At 36.2% G+C, this 24,321-nt stretch overlaps 1 protein-coding gene across 1 annotated transcript; it reads right to left on the reverse strand.

The window, feature by feature from the left end:
- Positions 1-13,730: 13,730 nt before the first annotated feature.
- On the reverse strand, positions 13,731-19,737 carry LOC145783421 (uncharacterized). Its single transcript, XM_082595295.1, has 4 exons — positions 19,623-19,737; positions 19,032-19,186; positions 17,902-17,998; positions 13,731-16,260 (listed from the first exon to the last, which is right to left on the reverse strand). The coding sequence occupies exons 1-4, from the start codon at positions 19,696-19,698 to the stop codon at positions 16,199-16,201; spliced, it is 390 nt and encodes a 129-aa protein (XP_082451421.1). The 5' UTR covers positions 19,699-19,737; the 3' UTR covers positions 13,731-16,198.
- Positions 19,738-24,321: the final 4,584 nt, after the last annotated feature.

Consider the following 24,321-nt stretch of genomic DNA (forward strand, 5'->3'; position numbering starts at 1 on the left):
CAAATCAAGGGATTCAATGTATTGCCGTTTCCACGCTCTTTCTCCCGCAGACGACTAACTATCCGATTCCTCTGTGTTTCGAAACCTTGCTGGAGTTTTGCTCACTCGGGGATCCTTTGGCATTTTTAGGTGATTGGCAAACGCAAAGACGTTTGCTGCTTCCATAAGCTTGCAAATGGATTCATCTTTTTTGAGATTTTTGATCCGTTTGCGAAGAATGGTGATGGATTCCAAAGCTGAAGAAGCAGAGGTCTTCTTGTTTTGGAGCTGTCTTGGGACGGCTTCTGCAGGCTGATTAACTTCACCGCTGCAGGTAATCGCAAAATAAAGCCGCATCGTGCGTGCTTGTTTTACCAAGCCGAATATTTTTGTACGTGCGTCTTCTCTCATTGCACTATCTTCTGTCATGTCGGGCAGACATTGCGACAGGGTAAGGTAGCACTTAACAACACGAGCGAGGCAGAAGCACGAACGCTCCAACGAGCAGGACACAAACCCAGCAAATTGCAGGCAACTTCATCCGAACCAAAAAGCGACATGAATAAAGATTTACGCTTAGACGATTCACGAATTACAACTGCAACACCGTGAACGAAGTTTAAGGCAATAAGCCTCACCTCCTTTACAACGTCTTGCAAAATCAAATCGAGAGCATGATTACTGCAGTGAATGTATAACGATCCAGGGCATAATGCTTTAAGTTTGGCCCGCACCCCGTTCTAGCAACCAGACATACTGTATTTGCTGCACCGTTAAGACAATAGCCTTGAAGGCGTTCAATCAGCAAATTCATCTGGGAAAACAAGTCGGTAATACACGAAAACAACGTTTCCGACTTCGAATCGGGAGCATTATAAAATCCAAGAAAAACGTTTTGCAACACGATTTCTGAAAATATGTTATGTACCTTAAATTGTCAGAATTTTCTAGGGGGGCTGAAGCAATTATCGAAAGTTCTAGGGGGCTGAATTAGCTGTAGAGGGGATGCAGCCCCTTGAGCACCCCTACTTCCCGCGCCCCTGTTGCATAATCATATACATGTAGAGGATCTGTACTGGTCACATATTTTTATAGAAGCCATATTGGATAGATACGGTTGTAACAGCAACCATCTAATAAACAACATCGTAAGTGCTTGTTCCAGTGTGCGTTATACAAAAACGCAGCACAAATTAGCTGAAATTGTTTTATATTAGTTTAGTGACGTCAGGCAACACAGAATATTGCAATGAATTTAAGCGAATGATCGTCCTGTACCGCCGCAATACAAACAACAAGGTGTACAGTACATGACAATGCACTTAATTTCAATACACAGCGTCCTTGGCTGAAAATTTGTGCTTGTAAATCTTCAATTCATCTCTGAATGTTTGAGATGCGATTCTGTTGTCGACTACGCCAATAAAGTCGGTCGTATTTTAACAGATGTAGCATTGTAAACGAAATTAAACTTCAACGAAACCAACATCGCTTCAGCATTCCACATCTAATGTCAATATTTGCATTTAGAGATAGATATTTATTTTTTTATCAGATTGAACCATATCGACAGTCGGATTGCCAGTCAGCAAGAACATTAGAAGTGTACAACTGTACAAATAGCAAACATGATTCGTATACCGATAACATAGTCACTTTAGTCAGTGTACTCGGTGTGGAGTCAATTATAGACACGAGCAACTGGACGGCTATCCATTGTATAATAGTCCATGTACATAGGCTATAAAGGAAAGCAAAAAAACATAAATTAACATACATGATACAAACATTAAACACGGTATATATACGAAAAACAGGGTATGTTTACAGTATATACAGAGACATAACATACATAGAGAGTAGTATGCATAGAGAGTAATAACTATATTTGATACATACACACAAATATACAAAACAGACATGTCACAAAGTAATCTATTATTTTGCTTCCATTAGAAATGCAAGGTCTTCAAGCAAGCTTTATATTGAAAAACAAAACAGAGATCAGTGCAAAACAAGAAGTGTCAGCTAAACCAATGCAGACACCTCACTGCTGTCAAATGTGCTTATTTAAGAGGCTTTAAAGTATGATATTACAGAAAGGAACTCTGTAGCTAGGTGATAACGCTAATTAGATCAGCTACTTCTAGAAAGCCATATCGTACACATGTTTTTAACATTAGAACATGATATGCTAAGATATTGCTTTGGCTTAACTGGATACTGTAGCCTACTAGCAACATTTGCAAAAACCTTTGAAAAAAATTGTCGCATCTCTGGTTGTTGGTTTCCATTGCGTAACTTTGTAATTTTATGGCACAATATTATTTTATGTAATTTTATGCAATGCAACTTTATGGCCTGTTGTCTTTGGTAGATCAGTGGCTCTCAAAATGTTTTTTCTTGCGACGTACTCGAAATGTTTTTTGGTCTTGTGACACTGAAACAACAGCTGAGAGAAAAACACATTGAAAGAATGTGGGGTGCAAACTTCTTTTGATGTTATAAAATTTATTAAATTTTATTACAAGTTGCAAGATTGCTATTCACATTTTGTTTTGGAATACAATTCGGATTGATATTTTGTTTCAATCACAGCCGCAACAGAAAATCCTACTTTGCATAAATCAGACCTAAATGAAAGTAAGCTATATTTATAGGCTACCCATTGTTGCCACACAGGGGTCGGCCAGTCAAGTGTAACCTACTAACAATTTTTTATTTATTTTTTCAAATTATCTTGCCCTTCTACCACCAAGCAGGAAAATATCCTGTAAAAAAAACGTCCGAGGTAAAGCCATGTTATTGTGCAAAAAAGCAACAAATTTCGATGGTCTGCCCTTCACTTGTTTGGCAACATAACACAAAAAAAAGATGGAAATGTTATCATTGTACCTTAATCGTTAAATTGTTTTGAAGTAATGAAATTTAACACAACGGTTTCATTTTTTCTTTAATATCAGCAAAAATGCGCGACTTATCTAGAAATTTTAAACGACTCACCAAAGCGTCGCCACGCACATTTTGAGAACCACTGCTATAAGCGTAAAAGCTACAAGCCTACCATCTTGCCTGAACAAAAACTAATTTTATGTGAAACCCAGTATTCTACCGGTATTGATTGTCTAAATAGATTTTCTTCTTTTCTTAGTTACATATTTCTGTATAGTTATGTACGTATGTTTGCATCGATGAGGTCTTTGATGAACTACAGATACTCATTTCATAATTTTTTTCAGCGTTTTCAGCGTACTTTTTTTCATCGTTTCAGATGTCATGCAGTGTCCTTCACAGAGATGTTCACAAAATCAGGATCTGAATCCTGATTCTGCATGATACTAAAAAATTAGCAGGATTGAGATAGGATCTTGATATATGTGGAAAAGCAGGATCAGGACAGGATTCAAAAATTTTCCCAATTGATCCAATGTTGAAAACAGTCCATAAAATTATTCAAGAACTTGCCAGATTTTTTTGTTTACATGTAGTTTATACCCCACATGACATGAAGTGAGCTATAGTTTCGATATGCAGTGTGCACTGTGCAGTGTGCACTCCAGTTCTAAATGACATTGGCATAGTTTTTAAAAATCATATTGACATGCCATTTAGGTTCCAGTAACATTTTTTTCAAAGGTTTAAGGACTGCTTATAAGGATTTCCAAGAGGCAGAGATGTTCACAGAACCATTGAAAGTTGGCACAATCAGGACAGGATCTTTTAAATTTTCAAAACTATCGAATCAGGACAGGATCAGGATCTTGGAAAAAGTGGATCCGGACATCTCTGATCCCTAAGTGTTCTTGGTTGGCTAATTGATTTATTTTATTGAAGATTTTATAGAAATGTTATTTGCTGTTGGCCAAGGGCATGTCTCCCGAGAAGGAAACAGCTTAGACAGAGATCTGCAAAATCTTCTTTCCTGATGATGTGACTGTAAAATTTGAGTTGCCTATGTGTTACGCTGTTCAGTAGCTCTTTATCTTGATGTACGGTTTAAAATATCTTTATTTGTGATACGATCAGTATGTGAAATCTGGAGCATTCTTCTATGAAACCTAATTCAGCTGCTTCAATGTTACGCCAAATTTCCGCGGTGAAGGTCAGTATGTCTCAAAACCATACCGAAGAATAAACTACACAAACACTTTAATAAATCGAACCTTCAAAAAATGAAAAGTCTGCAGTCTGATAGAATAGGTCGTAGTCTATTGAAAGCGTCTTTAGCTAGACTTATTCTTCTTAGTATCTCTCTCTAACATCGTGCGTCTACTGTTACAAAGAAACCAAGGTAGATATGCATTTTTTTTGTCGTTAATTTGAATTCCTTATTATTGTAGGCATCTAAATTATTGTAGCTAAATAGTGCCTTAACATTAGTAGCAAAAAAAATATTTTTCATGCCTTTCCTTAACGTTTTTATGCTGTAATTCATCAAATCATGTTTGTGAAAATGTCAAGACAGTTTCGGTCTATAGATCAGAAACCTATCTGGCCCTATGTACCCTCCAAGCATACCTGCTGACTCAACAGATCCCAATAATGCAACCAAAAATGGTCAGTTTCGTATTAGATAAATACGTTGATTTCGTATGCTTTTCAGCTCATGCTCTCATTTAACTTTTTTACAAAAAGTTACAAAAGGTTGTGGAAGAGTTTGAATTGTGATTATTCTTGAAAGCAAACAATTTTGTATTTTGTTAGCTGGTTTTAAGCTTTGTAAATGAGTTTTCAATAGTTTTTCCACTACATTATGTTTACTTTTGTTTTAAATTTGATTATGACTCAACTTGATGCTTGGGGATTCTCCAAAGACGACGCACTGCTAGAACTTGTTGATTTGGCCAAATCATAGCATATCATTGAGAATTCTAATTGACACTCAGCGCGGTTTCAATGTAGAATACTCCAGTTATATTGTAGACTACATAGCTATTATAAAATAAACTCTGTCGTTTTGTGTTGGTAGGCTGGTGCAAAATTTTCTTAATAGAAAATACTGAGTTGAAAAATATTGCAGCTTAAAGAAAAAAATAGCAACTAGCTTATACCGGTATATATTTAACTTCAGCGCCACAAAATTAGGCAAGGGTCAGGTACTTAAGTCAGGGCAACAAAAATTATGTTCCTCTGCTTAGTGTTTGAACAGTTGATTGGAAGAAAAACTTAAGTGATTCATACCCCAGAGTGCTTTTAGTTTGACTCTCTTCAGGAGCTTGTCGGCAAGTTCGTCACGCAGATCAAAAACTTCAAAACGTTGATCACAAATGAAAGGGTGCATCAATTTAACTTCGTAAGCAAGTGCGGGAAACAAGCACTGTTGTTTCACTCGTTTATGTGTGCTCAAACATGACTGTAAAAGCACTGGCTCTCAAAAATTTATACAGCTTCCTTAAAATAACGAAGAACGTATCAATCGTCCAAACAAGAAAAAATTTACAAAATGATGGCAAAAAAATAATTTCTAGCGTATAACAATAAAATCAGCAGACTACAGTGATTCGTCGATTGAATAGACACCTCGTCAGCATTTGACTGGTGGCAATATGACCTGTGCTTTCATCGCTTGCCAAAAACAAGTTTTGTCGAGAAAAAAACTTTAAATGTGTCACACAAATCATTTGAAAGGTCGATAGGCCAAGATAATTTATGAGTCAATGAATTGGCGGAAACTTTTTGAAATCTTCCTCAGAGACCCCCTTTTTTTGATCCCAGTTTGAGAACCACTAGTGTAGCCTACTCTACAATAGTAAATTACGCACGAGAAAATAGTTTGTCTTTGGAAAAGTATCAGTGACGATCGGTGAGGGAAAGCAAGGAAAGCAGTGCTTACCTGAGCGAAAACTATGCAAAATATAATGACTGAATTCTAGGTTTAACTTTTTATTATTTTTATCACGTCTATTTTAACTTGAAAATTACTGTATTCGTGACTAAAATTACTCGTAACGCTTGTGAGTAGTCTAAGTCCTCACCAAACCGCATGTCTTGCCTATAAATGCCAATTAACGCAAACGCTCCTGTCAGAAACAACCACTGAGGTTCCAGGGAAGCAACTATCAAAGTTGCTTTCCCCAGGTTCAAAAATGTCAAAAAACGCCTTCGTTTTATCCAATCCTCACTCGTTTTGCAAAACGTCACCAGGTGCTTAGCCAATCAGATGTGTTATGGTTAGAATTGCTTTCCCAGTGACGTCAATGCGTACTATCACTAGACTAACTCGTCAGAATGGTCTCTCGTCACGGTACACAGCACAGCATCATAATGCCGAAAAGAATGTTGCTGTTTTTTTATGTCTCCTCGCCATGTACTTTAGCCTACTAGCTTTCATAGTCATGCCTTTGCCCTTTTTACAGCGTTGATATAACGTTACTTCGCCAATGAACGTTCAGGTGCGGATGCAATATTTAGTTCGTTAAGCTTCAATACGCAGGAGGCAGGCGCGAATCTAAGAGTTTTTTTCGGGGGGGCCAGAAAATTTGAAAATCAATTAAAAAGAAAAAAAAAGCTAAACAGATATGAACAATAGGGTGGGGTGAACCAAAAATTTTGCTTTGTCTCGTTGATATTTCTTGTGGAACAACATAAAACGACCAGAAACCGAATTTGAGGAAATTTTGACCTTGGGAACCTACCCACTTTTTGGGTTGAAAAATCTGCATTTTTCGAAAAATATGCAAAACATGCTTATGAAAATAGAACTTTAAAGACACTTTTTTTGGCTATGTTCAATATACTATTTTGCACTGCACTAAAAATGACTTGGACTAGCTTCTAATACAAGTTTTGTTTAGGTTTTCAGATTTGATTGCTTTAATTTTTTTGCAAAAACATGCAACTTTTTTCAAAAATCGAATAACATTGCATTTTAAAATCAGTTTTGGGAATATAAAATGACAGTTATGCAAAATCAACTGGATTCAACAGTCACTAATTGAATTGTAACACAAATATACTAGCACTTGATTCTAGTGTTAACAGTATTTACAAATGTGCTTGGCTGTAGTGCGCCTTTGTGTCTGCAACAGGAATCAGATTCCTGGAAGCTATACCAGCACGGATGAATCCATCTCTTCTATCAAACCCACACACTTTGTACGATGCATCAGTCACCAATTTCACAATTTTTTCTACTGATTGGGAGTGGTTTGGATAGCTTTTCACTTCTATTTTGCTTTCACGGTATGAGATGATGTCATCAGATGTAATTGTGGTTGTGAAGATAGGTTCATAACATAAATCTACAGTGATGTCGGAATAATGGTTGGCCTCATAATTTATCGTTGGAACAACAATCTTCCGAACGGATCTATCACCAATATTTGCCCCATTGCGAATTTTCAATATTGCCATGACTGCATTTTCTCGAACTTTTCTGGAGTCATCCGCAAGCATTGCAAACAGCTAAATGAGTAAGGTATTCACCATGTGGCTGCTCCACCAAAACATAATGACTTCTTTCACATGTGTTAGCCCCCTTGTATCTTCACGATGACCAAGAGTCTGGTCTTTTTTGCCATCAAAATAGATTGCATCAATTTGTTCATCGGCATCATTTGGCCGAGAATCACCAATTAATTTGTTTCTGAATACATTTCTTTCTCTCCTCACTTTGTTTTTGTCGATTATCATTGTCTGATCTAGTTCGGTCACTAAGCCAAGGTCGCAAAGTAGTGCCGTACATATTGTTGCAGTAGCACGGTCAGATAAATCATATCTATCAGCTTTTCGTTCGACGTGTTTTAACCGTAGTCTCATTTGGTCACCTAAACAGAGAAAAGAAACATAAATTAACCAGATTATTGTCTGCTAAAACACAGAATCATGCTTTCAAACTGCATGAAGTACCTGAGAGTAGATCAGTTAATGGCAGATATGGTTCATCAGAGATTGAAGAATCGCCACTTTCCGATGAATTATCAGTAGAAAACATAGCACCAGTGTCTGGATCACAATCTTTTTGCAAATCCATCTCCATGAGTGTCTCTTGTGAATGAGACTTAGCCCTTCTTTCCAATGTTTTGGCAATTTTTTTGGTTGTCTTGCGGTCCAATCATGACATCTGCATATGGCTTTTACTACCGATTTTGCGACGCTGATCCATGACAAACAATAATTCTTCACGTGGTATCTACATAAGGAAATTGAGAGGTTTAAGAAACAACCTAAACTTTATACAGTATATTTATTTGATAATGCTGTACTGAATACTACTTCTTACCTTTGTATCTTTTGGACATTTGCACTTGACAACATGGGCTTCAAATTCGCATCCTTCAGACCCAGCGTTGGAACATACTGTGATATCACATTTGCACTTTATGATATCAAACACTTTATCTAATTTACGGTCAAAATAGATTCGTTTTTTTCCTCTTTTGCTTGAAGTTCTGCATAAATTTTTAAATTCGTTCCATTCTTTAACAAATTTACTGTAAATAGAGTTGTATTGGTACAGAGTTAACAAACAATTTTCTCTTCTATAACTCTGCAAAATGATAGGTACCATCTGCTGTCCCAACATTTTTGTTGCGAAGTTATTGTTTGCTTCGGTAGCACTCTCCTTCATCCATAGTGCTTTGGCTAAAACATTTCTAAGAGTTGGTAAATCTCCAGATGGAATTTCTTCTATTGATGGCCCAACAATTGGACTTGCTGTAGGGTAACACTAAAAGGCGGAAATGCGGAAGGCGGAAATTTGCCGGGCGTGAAATGGCGTATTGTCCGCAGAAGTAGCGATTTAATGCCGATGTAGAAAACGCGGAAGTACGATCTTGGCGTCCATATTGTTTAACATAGCGATAACTTCATCATGAAAGAATGAAATGTTGCAACATGGAAAAAGGCGGAAATGCGATTTTTAACAACAACTCGCCACCGAACCTACTTTTATGTTGAAATATCATTGAAAGATATTGTTTAGAAGTAATTGTGAGGTCATTAAATACTTTGACTGTTTTAATTCCACAGTTATTGGAGTAAATTTCGAAAATTGAAAGGAATTTATTTAAATAGGAAAAAGGCGGAAATGCGATTTTTAACAACAACTCACCACCGAACCTACTTTTATGTTGAAATATCATTAAAAGATATTGTTTAGAAGCAATTGTGAGGTCATTAAATACTTTGACTGTTTTAATTCCACAGTATATTTGGAATAAATTTCGAAATTTAATGGAATTTATTGAATTAGGAAAAAGGCGGAAATGCGATTTTTAGCCACAACTCAATACCAAACATTGTCTTATGTTGAAATATTATTGAAAGATATTATTTAGAAGCAATTGTAAGATCATTAAGTACTATGACTGTTTCAATTCTAAAGTTATTTTGGTTTAATTCCGCGTTTCTGCATTTCCGCCTTTTAGTGTTGTCCCTTGCTGTACTTCTTATTTTTCTTTTTACCCTAGCCATTTTTATTATACAATCAACATAAAATTCAGCAGGTTTCTTTGTCTAGTATAATACAATATGTCTGTCAATGAGGAAATTTAATTTCCTTTTCAATTTTATTATCGTCTCTATCAAATTATCAGACAATCACAAAAGGGTAAACGACTATTCGACGCGGCACTTTTCGACGAGGCCCTATTGGACGCGGGAACTATTGGATGCGGAAATTATTGGCCTATACAAAACTAGATACTGTAACTTTTGACTTTGGCAAATTTTTAGAAAAAATCCAAGATTTTTACACTTTTTATGATTCATTTCCCCGTTTTATTTTGCATCTATTGGCCCCATATTGGGAAAAACACATAAGTAAACTAATAGTTTTAGGTATAAAAGAAATATTACAATATTATATTAACTTTAAATAATGCAAAAAAAACTTTGAAATTTTAGAGATTTTTTGAAATATTATGAAATTTCAACTCAAAAAGTGGGAAGGTTCCTGTTGTCCAAAATCGCTGAAATTTTTTGTGTGATGTTTTCTCAAACCTCCACAAGAAATATCTGCGAGAGAATGCTCAAATCCAAAATTAGTACTTTTTCACCCCACCCTAATGAACAATGATACTACGACATATACGATATGCTAGAAAATCGACATTAAAACAACCATTCTCATCAATTGTGATGCCGAGGGACTAATATCAGCTGTTTAGAAGCATATCAAACCATTTGGTGCGGAAATATACAATTTTTCACAAAATTTCGGGGGGCACGGGCCCCCTGCCCCCCCCCCCCATAAATCCGCGCCTGGCAGGAGGCAAACTTATCCAGCTTTTTGTACAAATTGTATGCGGTTGTAATGTTTAGGCCTAAGTGTTAGTTTTTGTAGTGTAGGCCTAACTGAATATCTGAGAATGAACATTTTAGACAACTATTATTCCATGTCTAACACTGGATTTTGGTCCTGCAACGTTAAAATTAAGATCGTTCATGACTTCTAAACATTAAATGGATGTATGATCACGACATAGGCGAAGCACAATTTGACAGATTTTTATTTTTGATTTGTTTTGGAAATGCTCTCAGAGCGCACCAAATTGGAAGTGTTTTTCAAAAATTTCTGGGGGGCCTCCCAAACAGAAAAGTTTTTTTTTAAATATATCTACTGGTATCAAAACCTAAGAAAAATCTGTCCAGAAAATTGAATGAGGCTCCTCACCAAGCATTTAGTTAATTAACATGATGCGTTCTACTGGTCCAAATTAAGCTAAACTATCACAGATCTGTCCATGTCAAAATGGAAAAAGGATGAATTTTGCCAGCTGAAAAGTTGATGTCGCATAAATTATATCATGAAATCTGTTGCGTAGAACGCTCATGTGGCGCACTTTTGTCTCTGTGGGCAAAAAATTAGCGTAGAAACGATAGCCTATCTGGGTTAACAAACTGGTAAGGCCCGAATCTTCTATAAGTTCTCCGACCAAACATTCTTCTAACCAACCATTCTTCAGCAGATGCTTTACCGCACTGATTAGTCCAGGAGTCACCTTCGCACCCATGCACGCCAAGCATTAATCTGATTTTAAGTTGAAATATCATTTCGTTTGCAAATAAAATGAACATATGGCAAGCAGGCAATATTGTTAATTAAAGCAACCGTTTTTGTACAGGTAATTTTGCATTCTGTGGCTGTAGATTGCTACGATTATTAGAATTCTTTAATTCCCTTAGATCTTGCTAATCAACAGCAAACGAATGTTAATAAAGCATGGGAATTCTTAGCATTAAGTTCAAGTAGAATTACAGAAAGGTTTTCAAAGCCTGATTTTCAATGAACTTTGGAAGTCAATGCGCTTTATTTGATTTTTGTGAACCCGACGGGTAATACACATTTCAGAAACAAGAAACTGTAAAATAAAGTAGGTTATAACCTACATTGTTGCAGAAAATCATTACAAAGATAAAGCATTTCATGTGTGTGATAATTGACCGGGCTCGGGCTTTGCACATGGCCTGTCGTTTGAAAGATATTGTCTAACAGTTTTAGGGATTGCAACTCTCAAAGCCAAAAATTACGTTTAAACTCAAAGCATTGAAGTTGGATTTGTATAAATTGGTATAATGGTAGCCTATGTTTTTATACCCGTCATCGAAAACAACATGAAGAAAACAAAATTCTAGTGCCTAAGCAAAACATGTTTGAAGCAATGCGCCATCCATAGTTGATGAACTCATGCCAATATGGTTAAACTTTCAAAATACAGTAGACGCAAACTGTAATGAAGTGAGGATAAAAGGTTCTTTTAAAGAGTTTGAACCCTACTTGCTATAAGCCTGCTAACATGTAGATAATCTGACAACAGGTGGTAGGCTAATCCATGGGAATGTAAAGTCTTTATCCAGAGATGCACCTTACCTGTCACGCTAGAAAGGCATGACAGTTAAAAGGATTTTTTTGCTTGCAATACGCTAATAGCCTATATTAGGTTTAACCAGATATACTGTATGCCTTGCTATCATACGATCAACTTATAACACTTTAAGTGAAAGCAAACTAAAACGTAGCGTTTAAAGCTCTAAGTTAAATGACTTTTTTTTTCATTTGGATTTAGCAGTGTGAAAAAGAATTCTATCTCGAATTTAATTTAATTTTAACCATCGGCTCGTACCAAAGTGCAGCAGTTTACTTTTTTACCACTGGTGAAGGGTTTAAACATTGTCTAGTCTAGGTCATTGTTTATGCTACGATTTGATCTACAATTAGCTCCCGAAAACAAGTCTTAACCATCTTCATTAAACAAACACAATATACGTTGAACAACAAAAATTGATCAATTGTTGGCCAATATCACTTTCGTCTTGTTTTTCCAAATTTTTTAAAAAGTTTATGTCAGCAAAGGACGCGTGATGTCCTTTGCTGACAAGCATGCTGTGGACTCCTGTCTTCTACCATCACCTTACGAATTTCGTGCTCATTTCTCAACTATTCATGCTGTAGGCCCAATTGAACTAGTTAGCACAGATATGACAACATAGGCTACTAAATAATGAATACACTTGCTTGCTTTTTTTTAGACTTAAAAAAGTGTTTCACACTATTTGCCATGGTAACTTTTGCAAAAAATTAATCACTGAGTAATATGTGAAGTGGTGAATGATCTCTTTTTGTCGTACTTGAAAGAAAGAAAACAATACAACATGTGCGACGTGCGTATAAACAAATAAATCTCACCAAAGAAGCTCATGAAGTACGGAGCCTGTTGATGCTCTACTCTTGTTTTTGTATCACTCTGATACATTGTCTTTTACTCCTAGAATGTCATAGCCTACCTATTTTGGGATACTTCATTTGAGACGATAATTTTAAAAGTGTGATATTTTTTTTCCATAAAGCTCTTGTTTTTGAGATATGGTATATACCTTGCTACGTCAGATATTGCCTATATTTTATGTCCAATCTACTTTTTATGTCTGTGACTAATCATACGCCTGTCTACGTTCGTTTTTGTTGTGTAAAAGTAGGTAACGATCGTTTTACGTAGCCTCATACAAAACAGTTGTTGCAACTTCCTTCTCCTATAAAAGTTTCCTGCATACGCCACTGCTCGAGGTAATATCATACTCTTAAAGGTGTTCTTAAAGGTCATGTATTGCTCAGGTCATAATGTTTTTTCTTTGCCATTGCAAGACTAAGTTCTGAGATTTAAGGCCATACCGTTGTCGAAAACAATGTTTCCAAATGAGGTTTAAAAATTTTGATAAATCTGAAAACATGCCCTGCTCTTTGTACATTTACAAGGTCTACAAACAAATTGACCAGCCGAGCCGAAATAATTGTTTGGAATCTGTATAGCCTATAATTGCCTTTTTCCCACATTTGCATTGACTAGACCTTTTGTAAACTTGCACATCAATGCATTTTTTTCTTTCTTTCAATACTTTTTAGTGAACTTGCTGTTTCTTTAGGTTTAATGTTTTGCCATTAACACTCGCAAAACCGGATTAATGATTTTGGACATTCTTTTTTTTCCAGTCACTTAAGACTATAAGTGAAGAAATAGAGTATCTTTGATTTTTGCAGAGGTCTTAGTGTATGTATAGCCTTCAGCAATTATTTTGCTAAATCACGTATTTTATACCATTTCGTAGACTGGGCGGTAAATCAGATAAAGATGCGCTCTTTTGTAGATAATATCTTGAAAAACAAACACTTTACCACCAACTTGACCGGTGTGCTAGTTCTGAAGTAAAAACACAGCACAATCTCATTGCAATTCCTTTCTAGAAAACGCAAAATGGCAGCAGCAGTTTCCCATCTCTTACGCAGACTGCTAAAATTGTTGATTTGTCGATATTATTTTTATAACGGTAACAGAAAACAAAATACATTTCAATTTACCTGATTAGGCTACTTGTATTTCTTTTTTCATTATGATGAATGAACTTCTTAAATGAATTTTAATATACTATTGTCTTAGCACAAGCATTTCGAAGCGGCATGGTCTTTATTAGGAATGTGATACTGTATCATGGTATTAGTATATTTATTAAACATTTTATTCGCATTTCGAAATTCCTTTATGTGATATCATAGCATAGATAAGCTAAATGCATTTACAGCTAAACAAGATTTCATGCAATGTATAGTTACAGTTTAGTGTAGAATGTATTTGAGCTACTGTAAGACGAAGCAGCAAGCAACAAAGAATAATAGAAAAGATCAACAAGTCACAAATGTTCACTAATGTTCACACATGTTCACACTGGTCACAAATGTTCAGATGTTCAAAAATTACAACACTGACTAAAAGCAGTAGCAGATCTAGGCGAAGCATGAAGTCACTTGCTTACCTCACAATCAAACGCAAAACAACAGGTAAATATCTCTGATTTTGCAAAATCTGCTCGCTCGGTCATTTAGCTGTACATTTCATTAACCTAATACGCGGTATAGTGCACGTGTGTTTTCAGTAATTTTAGTAAAATTTTTATGCGACCTTCAGAAACGTAGAAAAGGTCGCAATATGCCAAAGTAGATCCAAGCACATTACTCATTTAACTTTTTTATAATTAAAGCTTATTCTAGTGTTAACAAAGGTATATATGAACATTGAACAATGCCTAGGATAACTAGGAAAGGGTTGTTAAATAGAAAAACAAACCTCGTGCAAAAAGGTTTAAAAGCTATTTGTTGAAATTTGATATCATCGGTAGCCGTTTTTGTAACCGGATGAAAAATAAGGGTTTGGCCAAAACAAAAAAACAACAAATTTACAATAAAATTTAACTGTTAAAATTGTTTAAAAACCAATGACCAACTTTGGACTAGTTGCCACCTGTGTGAGCCACAACCAATGCGTAACGAACTGATTTAACCCTAACGTGGAAACAACGAAATCTCAAGGGTCGTCTGTGAGCATTTTTGGTGGTCGGCAAATGCATTTATTTTGCAAACAAACATTGCAATTTATGCATTAAAGTTTATATGCTTGACAGTAATCTTGCATTAGTGGGTGTTTCAAGCGGTATGTCGATGAGCTTATATTTTTAGTGATGCTATCTCCAAAACAAAACATCCCGTTTCAATGTTATTAATTGCAACAGCGTATAAAATGTTTACAGCATTCAAGAAACAAAAAGGATTTCAATCTGAATGATGAGATCCATTTGATTTGAATATTGTAATTTTAATTTAACGAGGTAGAAAATCCCCTACCGGTACCTTCCAAACTTGACAAAAAAATTAAAAGTTTTATTTTGACCCAAAGGGAGTGGAAAAAATAAATACTTATGTATGCAATAGAAATATAAACTGATTTTGACATTTTTCCATTTCATGATTAAACTAAATATATCTTTAACTTGTTCTGACATAATCGGTGTTTGGGATTAGGTTTGTCCTCAAGGAATTCAATCATAATTAGTAGACTATCTAGTAGTCTATATCTAGGCTTTTCTGCTTGAAATTGATTACGCTAACCCATAACCTTCTTTATTAGATTCTATTTGAATAAGGACCTTCTGATGATCTTCCTTTAGGTGAAACAGGCTGTCAAGGGTTTAAATAATAATAACTATATTTGATTTAGTTCGCTCTGCTTTGCTTTTTTGCTTAGCATTGAGCACTTTTTGTAGCATTAATAGTTTTCATTGTTCAACCTTCTTTATATGGCTATGCGCTAACCCCATGTCTGCTGTTAAATGTGACATTTTTGAAAAAAAAGAGTTGTTTGTTCTGTTTCTTAATTTTTATTTCTAACCTCCACGTAAACCCAACAAAATAGATTTATAGGCTTACCCAACCCATTGAGTTTGTTTACACCTGCTTTATGTGTGATAAACTGTATAAACCTCTTTTCGCTTGTTGCATGTATCACGGTTGATTTATTTACTTTTTTACAGCAAATGTGATTGGTTTAAGCATCTAAAGTTTGGTGTTAAACACATCATGTATTTGCAATAAGAACATTAGCTTTGATTGTTAGTTTGTTAAGTTAAATACTTGATTAATGATGCAAGTGGAAAGGTGCTTTGAAACAGCCATATGCAGCTTCTCAAACAGGGCTTAAAAGTATGTGGAATCTGAATATTTTAGGTAGAAATATTGTTGAGGTTTGCATTGTCAAAAGTTCTTAAGGTATAATATTGTATGCTGTAGCCGTTTTTTAACGCAACAAAACATTTCTGTTTTCTTTCTCATTTAGCCTACAGTAGACTAAGTGTCAGTTGAAAAATTGCAACTGAAAGCGGATAGCTGGTGGGAGAAGTTTGATCCTCCTCAAAATATTAATGATTTCTTAATGGCTGTTTTATTTACAGTGACCTATAGAGGATTTGATCCTTTTCTGTTGCATTTCATGGCGATCCGGCAATAGACGCAAGTCACTGTAAAGTAAAAGTATTTAAATTATTAAAGTTGTGAGTATCCTGAATTTAAATTGAGCAAGAAAAATATTATCATCATAAACGTGTTCATACTTTAATGAATCATTGTGCAACAAAAGCAATACTACCTCAAAAAATCAATAGCCTAGATTTAACACAGGTTGGTATAAGTTGACAAACAGCTGTGAGCCGGCCGCTTTTTAGCATCAAATAACAAACCGCAGACGAACGCAAGTGATCTCGTAAAAGTAGTATTTACTGTCAAGATAAGACTAATGCAAGCAGTAGGCTAGATGTAGGCTACAACTAAAACTGAGATTTTTTTTGTTATTGCGAACTTTAAAAATGGACAGCTGAAATGCAATTATGATTGATGAGTTTTGTCAACACTGTTTTAGCCCTTGATCAGACTGAGAATACCAATGTTAACGGCAGCTGTTGACCACAAAGAAGCTAACTGATTGAGCAAACATTCATTTCCTTGATCATACAAGTTATGCTAAGCTAAAAGTCTATGTAGTATTGTGATAGAAAGAATCACGGAAAAAAAGCTGCGGTTACATAAGCGGCACAGAAATATCACAATGTCACGGTTGATGAAAAGACAGCAAAACCAACCATATAAAGTTTGCACTTGTTATCACTGTTTAAAACATTTTCAGATAGTGCAATGTGCAAAAAATTCTTCGGGATTTAGTTTCATATCTTTGCGTTAAGTAGCCCATAGTGAGAAAGACAACTTGCATTCTTATGATGCTTACGTAATCGTAAGCATTCCGGCCGTTATACATGGCATTGTTGACAACTCTTCGACAAAGCTTTAACAAAGCTTTGACTACAGTTGCGACAAACCGAATTAAAGTTTGATTCTTTTTTGTGGTTTTAAATTAAAAAATGCTCTAAAGACAAATATTATTATTATTATTCATTATTATTCAAAGTGTGAAAATTTGTCCAGCAGCCTATGACAAATTAGCCAGGTCACTCTGTCACAAATGTGATTTCTTTCCAACGGCTTTCCGAATTTTAACTTGTCACACTTTTGACTGTGCACCATGGGATGAGCAATCAGTTCTTAAAACCCTCTAAAGTATTTTTTCAGATACCAGCTCAGTGGACGAGTGGTTTCGCCTTCGGCTCTGGTGCTGGTAGATCTGAGATCGATTCCAGGTCGAGTCAAACCGAAAACTTTAAAAACGGTACCGATTGTGTTCTATCCTGCATAGCGGCAGCGCAGTGAGAATGAGTCGGGTAATAATGTGATAACATCGTAAACCTGATACAAATTAAAAATGAGCCCTGTCGCTAAAAGACCTTAGCTGTTGTAGAGCGACAATAAATAAAACCATAACATTATTACTTTTTCAGTTGTCAAACCTTCGGGAGAATTCGGTTTTGTTTCTCAAAACTCTTGACCAGGTTTCAAAGGTCCAAATTTTAAATAAGATATAATTTGTTTAAACTATTTTTATACCAATAGTTTGGACTAACCTAGTTGTGCCAAGCATACTATTGCTGGACAAGAGCTTTCCAAACGTCATTTTTGAATTGTATACCACCAAAAAATGATCCAAAATATTTCTTATTTTAGTCATTAAATTAATTAATTAATTATTATGATACAATTATTAAAATTCACACTTTTTTTCTTGCAACTCCAGCATTGCTTTATGCTGTAATGGCCCGTTGAGCTCAATCTTGTGCAATAAGGAGCGCAATTGATTGTTATTGGATGAATCTTGAAATAAGTTGTAAATGTTATACTTTAAGATAACTCAAATTGTTTTGTCTACAGAAATTTATTTTATTTTGCTTGATTGCAAAACAATGGCTTAGCAATCAATACTACTCAGTTTAGAAGCTATTAAAAAATTTTTATTTTAAATTATTTAAACAACGTTTTAAATTGGTTTTACAGGTGAGGCATAACCCTGTACATTTACTTGTGCTTTTCCACATCTCAAAAAAGCTGACTTTACGGTGGAAAACTGACTATCATAAAATATTATCTAAGATAAGCTAGATAAGACTAACTTTATTTCCTTTAAACAATTTGTATGATGTTATTCAGTTAACAGGCGGTCGAGTTTGTTTAAAAAAACAAAAAATAAAGAGTAGAAACACATCATGGGTATTGTGAAGAAAGGAGCGTTCTTTCCGACTATAGGCACAAGGCTGAGCACTCACAAGTACAGCGAGCAGTTGCGATTCTCTAACCATAACGGTGTAGCTTCCACGCTAGCCAATGGGTATAATTAAATAGTAGAACAACTTGGCAGACTCAAGTTAGGTAAGAGTTTGAGGCGGCGTATACATGTTGCTGTTGTTTAAAAAAAAGGAGTATTCGCGCAAATCGCGCTAAAATAAACTCGAAAACTCAATCAAATGTTGTTAAAAATTAAAAAATAGTATTGTTGTGTTTTAGAATTTTTAATGAATGTTATTTTATGCTTAAGATCTTTTAATGCTTCTCTGACAAATTGGCATTTCTTAGATACGAGTTTTCATACTGTACTATCAATCTAAAGTCAAATGACGGTAGTAGAAATTATTGAGATCTACTGCATTTGATTTTTACTCTGTAATTGCAATTACTTGAATAATTTAAGTCTACTTTCTTAAGTCTACTTTCTGTAGTTTCATATTCTAAGCTCTAAACTAAAGGCATTGTTTAATCGCCTTCAACATATCCAGTACGACAAGGCCGATGCGAATGGTAACCTAACAAGCTAAATTTGCAAAAGGTTTACAAACTCTCATAAGGGTCTAACCTGTTTCTTTGAAAAGTGTCTCGCAAGACTGTGGGATTTTGTTATATCAACTGCACTGCTTGAAGAAGACGTAATAAAAGAAGGCTTGTGAAAGTGTCTTCTTTGCTTTTTCATGCCAGCTTCCCGCAATGATTTTAAAGCTGAAATGAGTTTTCCTGAAATGAACGTTCTGTTGTAATATAAATAAAGAAGTGATAATTTAACAATAATAGTCAAAAATTTTTCATTACATTATGCTGTATTGTATATTCTATATACTTTGTCTCTTCTCGAAATTCCCAAGCCAGAATTAGAGTCCAGTTTATTTGATCGTCCATGCTAGGGATACGACGTTTATACAAAGAAAAAATTATTAAGACGGTTACAATAAATTACTGACCAGCCCTAGAATATGCGTAGTTGTTGCCAGTAAACGTTATTGAATTACATAAAAGCACTCTAAGCATTCGTTACTTTTTTTTAAAGATCGTAAAATGGTTTACTTCTTCAATTCATAAAAGACTGAATAAAATACAGAGAATTTTAATTAACACGTAGTCTTAACTAAAACTATTCAGCAGCACCGCCTTTTTCAATAATAACAATACATACTATTGTTGGATAAAAACTCCATGCTATTGTGAACGCAGAAACACATGAAAACAATTGAAACCAGCATGAACTTCATTCTGACTTCAAGGTATTTTTAATTGACGTAAAGTAAACCTGGTAAACAAAACGTGTGTGAGTTATGTCCAAGATATTGCAAACTCAACTTCATCCTGCCATTTAGTGTTGCTGCAAAAAAACAGCACAATTTTGCAAAGAACCTAGTTGTAGTATTCTATGCAAGTCTTCTCTTTACAAAGTCTTACACTGCAACTATTTTCGATTTTATCTCCACTGGCGTTACTACTATTTACTATCCGTAAGAAATTGTGTTGGCCTATATATACCTGAGCAGATTTTTTTTCTTCTTTTTTTGAGTACCCAGCGAAAGCTAATACTATAAAAAAAAATCTGCACTTAGCTTTCTCTTTTCAGCTAACAAAACAATATTTTTGATTAGCTTTTCATACTTCCATGCTTGCAAAAACAAATATTGACTGCGTGCTTACTACACTTTGATATTCAAACCACACGGACATGTGTTGTACAAAGAAGTTCAACAAAGTTCGCTAATAACCACAGACAGTAATACTTAATAACTCAACTTTGCCTGTTGACACTACAATAAAAATTAAAGCGATTTGGCGTTAACTCATTCGGAAATACGCTAAAGCTGAAGATAAAAGTGCACTCGAAAAACCATACATTTGAAACAACAAAATTGTTTATCATACATTGCAGCTTTTACTTGTGAGCCATGTTTCGCTCCCGGGCTAATGGTTGGACCGCGCAATTTTATATGAAATATTTGTTTCAGCATTTCCACCGCATGATATTGATTTGTGATGCTGTTATGTCAAAACACATATAAAAATTACATCGTATATTGCAAATTCCAACACCTCGTGGCAAGACTTAAGCTTACCTCGAGCAAGTCTGAGCTCGATTCTAAGTTGTAAAATTTCAACCGAAATTTGGTCAAAATAATTTGGATGTACAGTATGACTTGAACTCTGAACGTTAAATGATTTTGTTGGGTATTGGCGCGATTGGTTTACCCCTACAATCCACTCTGAGGTTTTACGTTCAATATACGTGCATGTTGGAAAAGATAGTAAAGCTAGATGAACAAGCAATTTTGTCCTTCTTGTGAGAGTAACTCTAAAGAAAATCATCCCAGGTAGCCATCAAAAAAATAGTAGCCCACCTTTGTTCACGACAGTGATACACAATAATGTCCATTTAAATAAAATTTGGTCGTGTAACCAGGACCAAGATAAACTGATTGGAATCCCTATAGCAGAAAAAGCACGAATTCAAGAGCACAAAATATGTACAATAAATGTATTTTAAGATTCAGTGTCTAAATAACACAACTTAATTCATAACGAAGTGAAAAAAGGATTGCAAAACAAAATAAAATTAGTAGCCCATGGCTACTTAGAGATGCGACCTGACTTGTTACATTCTGCCAGGGTTGTGTAGTAGGCTACCTCAGACTACGACTCCTCGGTTTATAACTTGCCGACTCCGACTCCGGGCACGCCAAAATCTCTCCGACCCCGACTCCACAGCCCTGCATTCTGAAAAACAAAGACAGTTTCATTCGAACGATTTCAGTCAAACTATTCTTCTTTTTCGATTTTCTTGCCTCAACCAGGCACCGACGGCCTCGGATGAATAATTAGACCAAGTGTTGCCATTTGCTAACAATCTGATTAAAAATTTTTTAGTTAAGAGTTTCTCACCTTTCTACTGCATCTACAATAGAGCCCTTGAACACGGATTTTTTTTAGTCAAAGCGAAATCTTACATACGAAATTTATTTCAAATGAATTGACACGAATTCAAGAGAATATTTTTGCATCGAAACAAAAAATTTCAAAATTACAACGCGAAATGATTTTTTTTCTAAATATTTAAATAATATGTCGAATCTTCAATTCTTTTAAAATAGGCACCGGGACGCAAAAGTGTACAAAAAATCAAACTGTTGGGCTCACAGAGTCGTGAGAACTAGACTGATGCACACAAACAGTGTAACTCAACCTAAAGGGGATTAGTGACTGTTATAGTCGTCATTTTATTTACGTTGATTTTATGTAAACTTGTGACCTGCCTCACTACATAATCACATTCAGCGTTTTCTGGTACAGACGTTGGAATTGATTACCACCGCACTGCGCGTGTATTCAATTGAGCGTTCTGTACCACGTTCCTTAGTTGATTGTTTTGCGTTTCTTTCTTACTATATATTGCGTTGCTTTTATACACTGAATCAGTAAGTACAAGAGGTAAATGGCTTTCTCACTTGGTTGGCTATCGCTACAATTATTATTGTTTATTTTGTATTAAACGTCTGGAAATACAACAGACATTTAACTGGCGTCGCCGGCAGGATCTTTACAGAATTTCTACAGGATTTTAGAAACATGGAAAAACTGATCGAAGTCCTGCAACAACAAATTGCCAACCAAGAACGCCAGACGAAGGAGCAAATTGCCAGACAGGAACAACGTCACCAGGAACGTCAAGAAGAACAAGAAAGGCGCCACCAAGAACAACTACGAAAAATACGAGCCCAAACTGCGAGATCACAGCCAACAACAATACAACAACAGGTATTTTTACCTAAGTTCGTAGCGTTCGATGCCACCACTGAACTGTGGGCAGACTATTGGAAGAGGTTTAACACCTTTTGTAGCAGCACATTCAGTCGCACAAGACAAAATGCCGCAGGTTTTTCTCACCAATCAATCACCTACAATCTACAAAATGTTAACAAATTTGGCTGCGCAGGAAACAAACCCGAAGGAAGTCAACGATCTCACCATGACGGAAATTACAAATTACATGGCTCAACAATTCGACCCAAAACGCTTCATCGTGAGGGAGCGATTCCGTTTCTGGAGCGAAATGAAGTGCAAGCCCGGTGAAACAGCTCAAGAACTAGCCATCCGCATACGCCAGGCAGTTGCCACCTGTGACTTCTCGTCCATTTCAAATCCATTGGACGAAGCTTTACGTACTCGTTTTATTTGTTCAATAGGTAACGAGGCGGTGCTTAAGGCGTTATTCAAATCAGAGCTGATGAACTTACTTTCAAACGTGCGGTAGAGGTTGCATCAGAAACCGAAGAGGCAGCCAAGGTGGCCAAAGAAACTGTTTACGGCACTCCACCAGCACCAGTTGCGAAAGTAAGGACCATCAGCAAACCTCCAAAAACTAGGCAACTTACAGGTACTTTTTTTTCTTCTAAAACTAAAGAATGCTATCGCTGTGGTAATTCCAACCACAACGCCAATGACTGTAGGTTAAAGAAAGCCACTTGCCATTTCTGCAATATTACGGGACACTTACAGAGTGTTTGTGGAAAGAAAGCTAGACAGTTCAAACCTTCTAAGGTAAATTGTATCGAGGAAATTAACATGCTTTCTAGTTCTTGCAGAAAACCTCGAAATTCAAAGTTGGAAGTACTGATCTCCATTAATTCGGTAACCACACACTTAGAACTGGACACTGCTGCAAATGGAAATTTCCTTTCCAACGACGTCTGGACTCGGGTAGGCGCACCTCAATTGCAAGCACCAGTGTCGCAGTTCCAATCTGCTACCAAGCATCTAGTACCAATCACGGGTTCTTTCACGGCCCAGGTAACTTGTCCTTCCACGGGAAGGTCAGATAATATTCCTTTTGTAGTCACGACAGTCAAAGGACTAAACTTGCTAGGTCGTGATGCAATCTCGTCTTTAGGAATTTCTATCGATAAATTCCTTCTGTCTAACTATTCTACTTTACAGAGTATCCAGTCATGCGACAAGCCTGATAAGAGTCTGGAGAAAGCATGCTCCCTCTTATATGACGAGTTCAAAGATGTTTTTAAGCCTGAACTCGGGTGCTTACGAAATTATGAACTAGACATAGATTTTAAGTCTGATGCTAAACCTGTTTTTCTCAAACCTAGGCCTGTACCTTTTGCGCTAAAGGAGAACTTAGCACAAGCCTATGATTCGGGCATTGCACGTGGTGTATGGACACCAGTTCAGTTTTGCGATTGGGGCACACCGGTTGTTTCAGTCCGTAAGCCTTCAAACTCTTCAGAAGCGAAGGCCAAGTTACGCATATGTGGCGATTATTCAGTCACGGTGAACCCTTCCCTGGAGACCCATCGTCACCCGTTACCCTTACCAAAAGACTTAATGCAAAAGTTGGGTGGTGGGTATGGTTTCAGCAAGATAGACTTGGCTGATGCCTACAATCAGATTCGACTTGGTCCTGACAGTCGAAAACGACTCGCATTAAGCACTCACCGTGGCGTACTTTTACAAAATGTTTTACCTTTTGGCATATCTTCTGCTCCAGGTTATTTTCAGAAGATCATGGACGACCTTACAGCCGACCTTCCAGGGGTCGCAGTCTACCTAGACGACATTCTTGTCAGTGGCACTACTGCTGAGGAGCATCTCCGGAATCTTAGACGGCTCCTCGATCGACTTCACTCAAAAGGCCTGAGGTGTAGGAAAGACAAGTGTAAGTTTGCACAACCTCAGGTAGAGTATCTCGGACACATTTTGTCCAGGCAGGGCATCTCCAAAGGTCCTAAGGTAAACGCCATACTGGAGATGTCTGCCCCCACTGACGTATCTTCTCTTCGTTCATTTTTAGGTTCCTTACAATTTTACTCGAAGTTTCTACCGTTGAA

The sequence above is a fragment of the Aplidium turbinatum genome, chromosome 14, assembly GCF_918807975.1.
Source record: "Aplidium turbinatum chromosome 14, kaAplTurb1.1, whole genome shotgun sequence".
Lineage (NCBI taxonomy): Eukaryota > Metazoa > Chordata > Ascidiacea > Aplousobranchia > Polyclinidae > Aplidium > Aplidium turbinatum.

What these genes read in the sequence shown, in the direction of transcription:
- LOC145783421 (XM_082595295.1), bottom strand. Translation starts at nt 19,698, where the DNA reads ATGAAGTTCATGCTGGTTTCAATTGTTTTCATGTGTTTCTGCGTTCAC. An exon ending in GGAGTTTTTATCCAACAATA is followed by an intron (nt 19,187 to 19,622) that starts GTATGTATTGTT and finishes CGTTCATTTCAG; the next exon opens with GAAAACTCATTTCAGCTTTA. An exon ending in CTGGAGTTGCAAGAAAAAAA is followed by an intron (nt 16,261 to 17,901) that starts GTGTGAATTTTA and finishes TTTACTTTACAG; the next exon opens with TGACTTGCGTCTATTGCCGG.